Raw genomic sequence first — 12596 nt, 5'->3', positions numbered from 1 at the left:
ATGGATGCGTTGTTCAAGGTGTGACTGAACACTGTTCTTTGCTTGCTCACATGTTTTTTAGCAACACAATGAATTTCAGAAGCTTAAATACCATGTGGTTTGTAAAAGGGAACTACACTTAACAATGGGAGAGAGCTCTACAGAAATGCCTCCCTCAGATTACCTGATATTAATGAAATGCAGAATACTTTGCAAAATATTTCAACATGTTGTAGTCACTGCTTTAGTGACTCATTTCATAGATTCAATCTTCAATAATTTGTCACTTTCTGAATGATGCAACATCATTCTTTGTATCAATATAACTAATTCCTTCCATCCAATGTTTGCTGTTCTCACTTGTCTTATCCGTAATTAGATGGCAAGGACCTAGGGCTAGGATACATATATGCCATTTTTCCTTGCTGTTCACATGGGGTGCTGATATTACAATAACTCATAATATAATTAGTAAATAATATATCATGAGGGGAGAGAAGCAAAAGCAACATGATAACAGGAGCTGTAAATTAGCAAGTATTAATAAATATTAGGAAAAACTCTTCAGACTAATACTTTAAAATATGGTATACCTGTGCATTTGGGATTTGTGAGTGAAATCAGGAAAATATTTTTACAAACACAGCAATGGCATGTCCCAGTGTGTTACCACATTAACCTGGTTTGGATAAAAAATGGAGGATTTGCCATGGAATGGAGTATTTCATGAAAATTTGCAAATCATTCTTTTTTTAAGCCTGGTGAAGCTACCCCTGTCCAAAGTGAAAACATAATCATTTATTATTTTCAGAATCTGTGAAGATACTGTAATGCTCACCCCACACAAATTTTGGACCACTGATTCTGTGAAAGGACAAATTAAGAAACTATTTTCCCCTTGCTACCAACTTCTGCACTAGACACTTCGACGCTTGGCACACCTACATGGAAGAAAGACAGATGCTCTTAAACACTTTTCTATTGCTGAGATATTCTTGAAGAAAACAGTCTTACAGAGTATAGACTTAGAAAAATAGACAGCTGTACAAAGAGGACTTGTTTGAATCTGTATCAATTGCTCAGGCTTAGCCAGAATATATGGTGTTCTCTCAATGCATTCATATTTCTGCTCCATTCCCTGTGCTCATGGAGGTAAGGAAGAAGGGCAAGATTCTTTCCTCCTTCATGCAGTATGATATAATGGTGTCCTTCTCTGTCAGCTGAAAAATCAGTTGTGCCAGGAAATTTTATGCTATTTTACAGAGCTTCAAGCTTCTTTTGCAATATTGGAGCAATACCAAGAAATGTGCAGAGCTAAGAATCAGGACCATGAGGTGTTTTACACCTGGTGGCTGTACATGCGTGTGAAAAAATGTTTTAAATCACTGAATATTTAATTTTTCACTCAGTCCACCCAAAAATAGCTACGCAAACTGACTGACGCTTTCAGCATTTGTGACAATTTTCTCATGGTCGAACATTTTCTGTGTAAAACTGCAGCCCATGGTTGCTTTTTACAGCTGCCTTTTAAATTCCTGAAAATAATGTTTTACTATATAATGGAAACTGGGACAAGGCCTTAGCCATAACTGTGCTAATAGGCACTCCTATGTAAAACTCAGGGCATTGTAAGTGTGGTTGATTGTACAACATCAGAAATTCTAACTGGAGGGTTTTTTTAAATAGACGTACTATTCTCTAAGAATCAATTACTGTAGCTTAGAACTGCCAAATGAGAAAGCCTCATATTTAGCAGTAGGAAAAAGATATCTGAGACATTTGAAAATCAAAAGTTAACAGTTGTGGAGGACATCCAGATTTGTTATTCTGAATGTGAGAAGCCTACTATATGCTAAATATTAGTGTCTTGAGAGGAAGAGGTTTCAATGTCATGAAAAGATCACTCCACACACTCCCAGCTCAGATTTTTCAGATCCCCCTCTAAAATGTTATGGAGACGCTGGCAACAACCAGATGCATGAGGTGGTTGCCATAAGAAAAGTGATGGGGTGGTTCCTAAAGACATCTTATTCCTATCCCATCTGCAGGTGTTGAGTTACTCCAAGGCTGAATCTCATCCAACACAATTGAAATACTGGGCCTAAGTACTTTTTCCCAGATTCCTGATCTGCTATGAATTATTCTGAAAAATTTAAGCATATCACTCAAGTATCAGGCACAATCAGATTCATGGATGTTAAAAATGGCAAATGCAATTAATGAAGGCCACCTTTTAGCAACTGGTCTAATTGACTAAGATAATAACTTATTTCATATTTAAATATAAAGATACAATTACGGGATTTTACTTTTGTAATCAAAGACCTATAACAAGAATTCAGATGAGTAAAAATTGCAGTACTTGAGCTTACTGCATTCTCTCTAGAAACATTTCTTTGTTTTCAGACGGCTTTCACAGTTTTCTGATTTTCATCTTTCCTCTCTCAACTGCCATAGCAACTATTACAAATATTTATGTGCGACAAATACTGGAGTGGAGAGGCATTCTTTCCTTCAGTATTTACGAAGCTCTGTCACAAAAGTAGGTGATGCTTTATCATGCATGTACTACCTGCTGTTTACACCTCTGCAGAGGAAGGTGTTAAACAAGTTACCTCACAGGTTTGGAGCATGTTGGCAGCCTGCCAAGATTGATCTGCCTGCAAATATATGGTTCCCTTTCACCTGCTTCTTTGGCTGCTCGAAGTCAACCTTTTTCAAAGTAAAGAAGGAACTCTCACCCTTTTCTATAGGCAATTATTTACTATTGGGTGTACAGAAGATTGTTGAGGCTTTGAGCATGTGGTAGAGGTGCTCCTTTAATTAAGTGTTGATCTATTTCTTACCTAATAGGTTTTCAAAACCCGGGCACTTGTCATGATGTCTGCTCTGGTGTCAGAAAGACAGACTGTGTTAACTGCTGCAAATATTGAGCTATTCATTGACTTTATATGTTGGTCAACAAATCCATCATCTGAAAAACTGTAGAACTGGTTTCTTAAGCTTTCTGATGAATTGAAATATATTCTTCTAAAAGATAAGGTGAGCTTGTGCTACTCCAAGCCTGGGTTCAGGTCCAAAATCAGCCAGCTTGCAACTGGCTTCCAGTCAGCCTACTTGGAGCATTGTTCAAAGACACCAGGAACAAACCGATGAGGCTTAAAGTTATGTAATCTCAAACAGTGACTTGGTATATAGAAAACCACAATCTTTAATCCAAGGAATTTACAAACTGGAGTAAGAGACAGCAAGCAGGTAAAGAGAGGACACAGGCACTATGGAGGGCATTTAAGGAGAATGGGGTGGTGCCAGTCCCATGCTGAGGGCTCTAATGACTGACTTGACAACTAGGTTTCATAGCAAATATTATCCTCTAGGAGACTTTGAAAAAGTCTCATTAGGCGAATACAAGAACAAATTAATACATAGATACAGGTAAAATAGATAGATCCCACCATATTATTAAAAATTGTTTCTATCTAAACTAGCAGGCCTGTACCTATCCTCAGAACTATGGTCCATGCTCAACACACTGGTAGAGTATTATCAAAGAAAGAAGCAGCAAGTACTAAACACAAGGTTGACAGAATCGAGAGATCTACCATATGAAAAATGTGAATGAGTCAAAACAGGACTCAGAACTCTTTTTTTGTCTCAAATGGCAAATTGTGAGGCCAAATATTTAACTCACAAGCCACTGATTCTAATGTACTGACATGAATGAACGTAGAACTAAATATGAAGTACTGATAACGCATTTTCATCTATTTCAATATGTTTTATAAAAATTATTTTAGCTTTACAACAGATCTTATTTTTCACTTAGGAAAGCAGGGCAGAGAGAAGTTATTTCAAAATAAGACAGCGAGGTAGTGGCAAAACAATAACATTCAGATGTTTTTGCCCTGGGCCTAGGAGTCAATCAAGAAAATTACATTTCAACAGATCCAATTCTTTGACAGGAAGAAGATCAGGTCTTGATGGAATTTGAATCCCTGAATATGACTGCTGAAGGAAACCACACTGCAACCTGAGCTAAGGTAAAACATGTAATTTTCAAAAGGAAGGTTATGTCTACTCTGCATATTTCTATCTACTAGAGAACAAAACCTTAACACACTTCCTACAAATTTCCAAGACATTTGACCACAATCCCAAAACCAGAAGGATCCATAAACATAGAGCACATGATACAAGCACAGGATCCATAAACATCAAGCACATTGTACAATTCAAAAGAAACAGCACTATCACCCAAAAGTGAGCACTGGTGAAAGTACAGTCCTTTTTAGAACTTGAACCAAAAAGAGCATATTCACATCATGCAATATTCTCAGTAACTGAGAATCAAATACTTTAGTGTTTATTATACCAAATACTTAGTATTATATAGGTTCCCTGACCTGAAATTTAAACAGGGCTTACCTATGGCTCCTGACTACACTCTATACACTATGTTCAGTTGATGTATGTCAGTCATGTTCAAGAGAGGTTTTAGCTATAGCTGGATTCAAAGCTGTCTTGGTGTGTCCATGCCAGGTAGCTGTATTTCAGTACTGACAATCTCAAATGTTCAAAATCATGAAGCCACCTACAGTAAGACTGATGTTTCCTTTAAAATGATAACATTCGGGGAAAAAAACCAGACATTTTTGTTTAGTTCTATAATTGTCTGTTGCTTATAATTTTGGATATCAGTCATGGAATGTTTATGAGGCTATTAAATCATAGTTTTGAATTTTGCTAGCTAAAAATATATCATATATTTCAACTGACAATTGGGACTTCAGGTAATGAAATAAGTCAAACAGCTGTGGATTATTCTTCAATGGTGTCACAGTCAGTGGCAATGTTTTGAATACAGTTTGAGCATGATTTTTAATATAGTTAGCTCAGTCCTGCTGGTGGCTAAGGAAGTAATAGAAATGTTGGTTTATGTCACATTTAATATAAAACTCTTGCTAATGATTTTCAGGCCTCCATTCAGATGACTGTTAGCCCATTATGAGTAACACAAACTTTGAAGAAGACTTCACACACCAGATCATCTCTGGAAGTACATCTAGTTACCATTAATTAACTCTTACTTTTAATTAACCTTAAAAAAGTTTTCACACACTGGGTAGGGGCAACAAGTTAAGAAAAAATATTCTACAGTGTTTCACATTTGTGTAATTGCTAAGTTTGAAGAATTTCAAGATTTATCTTATAATTCATGAATCAAGAAAAAAAATAAATGTAGCTTCATGTTCTGATCAATGAGCCAGTACCTCAAGCACTCCTAAAATTACAGGAAAACATGACTCTGATCCTGTCAAACTCAGATCACTGCCATATGTTATAGAAAAGATGTAAGGTGCATAGAGAAATCATTGCTAGATTCTATTACAAAAGCATTCCATAAAACAGAAGTCTGCTGATATGTCTCATAACAAATTACTTGAACCTTAAAGGCTGTATCAAAACAATGAGAATCAGGAGGACTTCCCAGATCTCAAATGCCTGTTGGGCATTTTCCTATGGAAATGTAGGTGTGAAGGTACAAATGGAGGAGCGGAATTGCACTTCCACAGCCCCTTTGGTCTAGGTCAGTGGGCGGATCAGAATGCAGCCCAAACTGCATTTCCCCCCAGTTTATGACCAGCAGTGGGACTAAATTTGGAGTCCTTAGCTCAGGAAAAAATCTGCTACACCATTGCCCCACCCCTGCTCCCGTTACCCACCACCACTTTAAAAGGACCCTCTACAAATTATTAATATTTTCTCTAAATGTAGTGACTTCCATAATTCTGAAGTTCTAAAATTCTAGTGATGAGAGTAGAGCCACCTGGTAGATCTAACAGCCATACACCCACTCTGTCACAACTGCACTTGGGCCCCAGAGATCTGGATCTACTTCTGATGAGAAAAGAAAGGACAGCAAAAGTTGACCATCAATATGTCACTTTGGAAATCTTTATTCTCTATTTGACTGTGTTATTTGTGTAAAACCATACAAACCCCATAGAAATACTATCTAAAGATATCTACATCAACCTGCATTCAAGTGATACCTAAAAAAAATTAAAAAAAAAAAGATTTAAAGTAACAATGACAAAACAGAAAGGAAGGTGTGAAACACACTGAGTCTTCAAAGAATATGACTGTGCCTATTAGGAATCTTTGACATTCAGCTGACATTATGACTGTGGCAACACAATAAAATGCAACCAAGTACTTTTAGAGGAGGTGAGAGAAGAGAAACAAAGATGGCAAAGGATCTAGAGCACAAGTCTGATGAGGAACGACTGAGGGAGCTGGGAGTGTTTACCCTGAAGAAAAGGAGGCAGAGGGAAGACCTTGCCTCTTTCTACAACTACTTGAAAGGAGGTTGTATCCAGGTGGGAGTCAGTATTTTTTCACAAAGAACAAGCAATAGGACGAGAGGAAATGGCCTGAAGTTGTGCCAGGGGAGGTTTAGATTGGATATAAGGAAATAGTTCTTCACTGAAAGAGTTGTCAATCATTTGAACAGACTGCCCAGGGAAGTGGTTGAGCCAGTAGCTACTGAAAAAATACTAGAAGCCTCACATCCTGGATGCTGTGATTGCTGCCTTCCACTCTAAATGATATCAAGCTAGAAGTGTCATCTCTTAGCCAGCCTGCCAGAGATAAGGGGCAAAACTTGGGTGATATTTTGAATGTCTTTTTCTTGCATCTGGCTGATATCTAAATTCACCTTGTCTGCAACTAGAAGGACAAATAAGCAGCTCAGTTTTGATCTCCTGCCAATGTTTTTTTTCAGATCAGCAGAGGTATGTATCCAGCACCTCTTTTCCAGAGATATCTCTTGGCTGCTAAACAAATTTTGGAAATCTGAATCCATTCATGAACTCAGATTTCTAATGTGGCAACGCACCATGCCCAAAATGCCCCACTAGCTCTAGAAAGACGTACACTATCCTTAACCTGGCACACATCACTGTAGCTTGGGTTACATATGTCAAAGCTTTGCTCTGCACTATCCAATAACAAGGGGGGGCTGTCACTACCCCGAGGTGTATCAAGATACTAAATTAAGGATAGTAGAAAGAGAATGGATGAACTGAAGGAAATGAGCTAAAACAAGAGCGTCATCAGAGACCTGGTGTCATCTAAACCAGTAACTGCGTATCTGTAAGTATTCCATTGCAACTTTTCACCCAAACTGACAAAAAAATATTCTTTAACACGTTGAAGTATGAGATATTGCTGCTGGATGGAAATTCCTTTATAAAGCAGTTTATAAATAACTGATTAGTCAAAAAGTATTTTTGAAGTCCATGTATCGCCCAATTCCTTTTTTCTAGAAAACCAGAATCATTGCAAAACACCTGTCTGAAAGTTTTCATCTACATTCTGTTCATTACTTTTCTGTTTTCAAATAATACAACAGTGGCTAATCACATTCAATAAAAGATGAAAAAATGAAGCTCATAAGTAACAGCTCCCTAAAGTTTACTGGTCCTATTCTTTTGATCAAAGAAAAAAATGAGACTTTGGATTTTTCAGACATTTGGATTTTAATGGAAAAGATCAGAGGTGTTTTAACCTTTCCAAGCCATAACTAGAATTTGCCCAGTTTAAAAAAGAGTGAAATGACTCTCAAACAAAAGTAAATTGAAGAGGCAAAATCCTGCATAATATTCTATCTCAATAGTACATTAATTTTATTACATGACTTACTACATGACTATTTAGGATTCCTATATGCCTACATGTTCTCTTCTAATGTATGATAGGGTAAAATGACATCCACTTCCAGAACGTGCACAGTAATCCTGCTGGAGACTCAACTCAGTCTTGGCAAACACTGATTTCCACCTGTGGCTTAACACATATAGAATATGTAGATATATACAGAACCCTCACTGAAATGAGCGCACTAAAGGTTGATATCATGAAAAAGACCTTTTCATACAGAAAATGTGAAATATTTTTCCATTATCATTTTACAGCTTCCTGAGAGTAGATTTTACTTGCTTTATCATGAATAGGCATTGAGTGTCCTGGTGGGTAGATTTCTTAAAATGTTCTAACCTTCTTCAAAGCTGCTAAATTCTAAGCACTGGTGAAAATATACATATACATACATACATACATATATATATGTATGTATATATATATATATATATATATATATTTCCTGAGATAATTTTCTCAATATTTCCTAAAATGTTATTAATAGTTTAAAATGGGTAGTTGCTTGGGGGAGAAACAGTTGTGTTGCAGAAGTGCTAAAATGGCTATATAATCCTTTTCATGTCTCCACCCTTCGTTATGGACTTACCAAAATCTCACAAATTCAGACAGAAATCAATCAAGCGTTACCCTGGGATGTAAGATAGGCAGTACTTATGACACTGGCAGTGTTTCAGCCATATCATTCTGTGATGCAGTGTTCAATAACCCATGGTCAAAATTGCAACTCACCTTCTGCATCTTCTGGCCTTGTAAGATCGATGACACCAGGGCCAATTTTTCCATCTTCATTGGGTTTCCCTGTTAACTGTGGGCCTAAATTTTCAAATCTTGTTCTCTCCTGGAAAAGAACAGAAGGAATCTTAATGCTCCATATAGGATAGTTCTCATTATATGCCTGTGCATATGTGTATGCATTGATACATGCCTTATTTTTTAAATCCGAACAAATAATGAATGCATCTAATTAGAATTTTAGCTCAGGGACAATTTTTTTTTACAGATTCTGAATGTTTGCATTTATGAAAATCAGCTTTAAATGTGAAACATATACAGAAACTTTGAGATTATTTTGATCTGCACTGCCATAATGCATAAACGATTGTACATGCAAATACAAAACACTCTTGGCAGCACACAGTGCTGATTGATGCTGCTCACTTTGCCTTTCCACTTATTTTGTAACTTAAACTGAAAAAGACAATCAACATTTGGGAAACATGAAAATTCAGAAGTGGAAAGAAGAGTTTGTGTTAAAATGCACTGTTATTTTAATGAAAAAAGCACTTTTTCCTCACTATGAAATTTGAGTTTGCATTCATACCTCTGTGAAAATACAAGTCTGAATTTTATGCAGAGGTTTTCAAAGCCATATATTTGAAACAAGGAATATTAGAGGACAGAACTGATATTATTTTGTATAGAAATTTAAATTGTACCTCAGTGAAAAGGGAACTTAAGAAGACAGAAAAAAAAAAAGAAAAAAAAAAAGAAAAAGGACCGCCCACTCCTAGAAAAACAGAAAGCTTTTGAGAGCTGGAGACCTCCACAGGAAACCTGGAACTAGAAAGTGGAAACTGAAAGGTATTTTATTTGTTAAGCCAGTTCCTCAGTCAACTACTGGACAAGGGTACTACAAAAGACAGTGTAATACTGTCTCTCAGTAGTAGTCTCTGTAGTACTGTGTATCAATAGCAAAGTGTTCAATGGTTATCATTAATTTAGCATTCTCATTTGGAGGAACATAGCGTGTTTTCCCTCTTGCCTTGTTGTTACCTCTTCAGACTAAACTTGGCATTATGTTGTACTTGTGAATGAACGAAACCTTGTTGTTCATTACTATGAAACAATATTAAATGTCATGTCAGCTTGAATTTAGAGACATGAAATACCAGCTTTCAGCTCTATGAACAGTTTCTCCATGTTATACTTAATGCATTATGCAGAAGTAGAGTGCTGATTGCTGTTCAGACTATTGTTCAATGACCTAGTTCTGTGCTATGCTTACTAGACATAAGAAAACATTGTGAGTTTCTCTCCTAAAAGATGGTTAGAAATTTGGAAATGTTTTTAAGGACAAAACGTATTTGAGGGCCTTGACTCCTCCTTTGCTCCACCTCCAACTACTTCTTTCCAATGTGATTATTTTTCTATTATCATTATGTTTTAGCAATGAAACCTCACCAGGACAAGTGAGGAATTGTTTTGATTCCTCATGCTTTTGATTCCTTCAACCATGGATTTTTTTAAATTTTTGTGTTTAATATGCAGAGGAAAAGAAAGCACAATCTGACACTGGATTTGCCACAACATGCAGCTGAGGCATTTCAGGTACTAACTGCATTTCTAAAAGTTCCTCAGAATCTTCCAGTTGTCAAAAAAAAAAAAAAATAACTCTGCATTTTATATTTGTTAAGTTCTTTGCTTATTTTCTTCCATAAAATCCACGGTTGATGAAGGAGCTTTCGTATATGAAGGAAATCATGAGAAAAGAAAGGGTTACAAATTAAATGTGACTGCAGAAAGGCATTGCAATACTAGAGGCTCAATATTTTACTGAAAGATGTTTTGCAATGTAACAATACACCTGAATCATCACGATGGGATAGGTTTTACTGATAGAGAGAATAAAAAATAAGTTTGTCAAGGATTCTGTGTTCCACTGCAAAGGGCTGATTTGCAGTTGAGATAAAAACAAAGATCAGTGCTAAGAAAACAGCTTTTGGCACATTTATTTTCTCTTCCAAAATATTTGCACTAAAAGCTTTTTCTTAAGGATGTTAATACAACACCTGCAGTATTCTTGAAGGAGAAATACCTTTCTGCTATAAAAATCAACAGACCTTGCTACATATCAATATGCACACTTGGAATATCTTTCTAGTCATTCATTCTCTTTGATTTTACCAGAAAATATTCAGAAAAAAAAAAAAAAAAAAAGAAAAAAAAAGAAGAAAGAAAGTTTCTGAAAGAATATCAATATTTTGACATGGAAGGAGAAAAGGGAAAATTACATGATAAGGTTCAGAAACAGTAAAATGAAAGCACTTATGCCATAAAAATACCTGCTCTTGTCAAACAAAGGAGATGTACTCATAACCCCTCCTCCTAATCATAAAAAGCTTTAACAAAGCTAGTTATATTTAAGTCTCTGAAATGCCTTTTAAAGTAATTCGTTTGCTTGGTTTTCTACTGAAAATTATCATCATAGTGATAGAAAAAAATGCTTGATATTTGCATTGGTTTTATAAAAATTCAAAGAACTAAAAAAAAATAGAAAACTCTTCCTCAATACTAATAATGTTTTTATCTAGTAGATGCCTTTACATTTCCATAAAATAGAACAAATTCACATGAAATTTATTATTAGAGAGGAAGCTTCTCCCACCCAGCTCAAATCCTTTTTAGTGGGATTTGTCTTTGCTCCTGTCTTGAATTCATCCTAGAAAGAATAGGTACTAGCACTAAAAATCCCTTAAAAGTATGCGTTTGCCCAGAATAATTAAGAGGAAGATTGATTCTCTACTTCATGCTCCTATATGAAAAAACAGACATACCTTCATTAAAACTACATAGTTATACGTAGCTGCACTAACAAATATGCTATATATCTATATAGCAAATATATCTACACATGCATTACATCTGCACACATATGCATCAGCTACTGGATAGATTGCTGCCTCCCTAACTGACATTAGTAGAAAATTTTGGTGAGTTTGCAATAAAGTATGCTGCTATGGACAGTGCAGGTGTTTTCTTTCATGTGAGAAAGCATTTTGGACCCCTATTTTGAACAGATTCTTTTGTTGTTGTTGTTGTTGTTGGTTTGGGCTTTTTTGTGCTGGCTGTGGAGCTTATACTGTATAGTTACATTAAGTTTTCCCATTTCAAACTCAGAAAAAAAGGTCTAAGACATGACACTGACAACCCTTCCTCATGACTAGACCAACACAGTCAGCTGGAGTTGGCATTAGAAAACCGAAAGCACTTCCCAACACAAATCAGATCCTTTGTGCTTCTTTATATGTTGAACACTCAGTAAAAATAATCCTTCCTTTAAAATGAGAAAAAGAAGAGAAAAAAGAACCTCCTGAGCAGCCAAATCTTAATTTTCCATTCTGTGATATGATTAGGCACTTATTTATGCGTTGTCAGTCACAAACATGCAGAAAACGTAAAAGTTATTGAAAAAATTAAAGTCTGCTCAACTGTCTTGCAGGACTGTTGGTTCTCTAAGTGCTTTGAAATTATGATGTATGAGGTAGATGTTGCATATTAAATAAAGATATTTAAATTATAAAGCCCCCGTTAGTGAGAGCTGATGAATGTTAAATGTTATGAGCCACAAGGCTGTGGCATCCATCATATTCACATATTATCACAGTCAGTGATGGAGCGGCCCCAGTGATGACAGATAGACTGCTAGATAGTTATCCCTTATTTCCAGCGTCGCCAAGCAAGCCTTTCAACCCCTTTGGCATTATTTTTAGCTTTGCATTAAATTAGCAACTTTTCCGTCACGTTCTGCCAGAAAGTATCAATTCTTTCTTCACGTGTGGAAGGTAAAAGAATGATTCAGTGAAGCAAGGAGTAAAGCAAAAGGAATCTGTAGCCCCTACCTCTGTAAAGGCTGCAAACTTCAAATGACTAGAAACAAATATAAAATTGTGATCTTGTGAAAGAACAGCAATGAAACAGTAAGCACACAATAATGGCTTTTTCTCTGCACTTAGATAAAAGCTGAATTTTTGATGCGCACAGTATATTTTCATAAAATTTTATATACTATGTTTTATACACTTATTGGCTATTCCATAATAATGTGTGTGCTAACAGTAAAATTGCCCTTAAATTTATGTGTGTTATTTATACGCTCCCACGTAACAATGCTTTTT

At 36.0% G+C, this 12596-nt stretch overlaps 1 protein-coding gene across 17 annotated transcripts in view; it reads right to left on the bottom strand.

Annotated features, from left to right (window-relative positions):
• The window catches only part of SOX6 (SRY-box 6), a 375776-nt gene that overhangs the window by 24578 nt on the left and 338602 nt on the right, over positions 1-12596 (bottom strand). For all 17 annotated transcript variants that reach the window (XM_017809700.1, XM_017809785.1, XM_017809710.1 and 14 more), the window contains one exon: positions 8431-8539. In XM_017809700.1, the coding sequence (XP_017665189.1) occupies positions 8431-8539 (109 nt within the window). The remainder of the gene's footprint in view (positions 1-8430; positions 8540-12596) is intronic.

This window comes from Lepidothrix coronata, unplaced genomic scaffold, assembly GCF_001604755.1.
Source record: "Lepidothrix coronata isolate B3197 unplaced genomic scaffold, Lepidothrix_coronata-1.0 Scaffold1, whole genome shotgun sequence".
NCBI classification, from domain to species: Eukaryota; Metazoa; Chordata; class Aves; order Passeriformes; family Pipridae; genus Lepidothrix; species Lepidothrix coronata.
The sequence above is the reverse complement of the archived record's forward strand: the minus strand, read 5'-3'. Positions and strand labels throughout refer to the sequence as shown.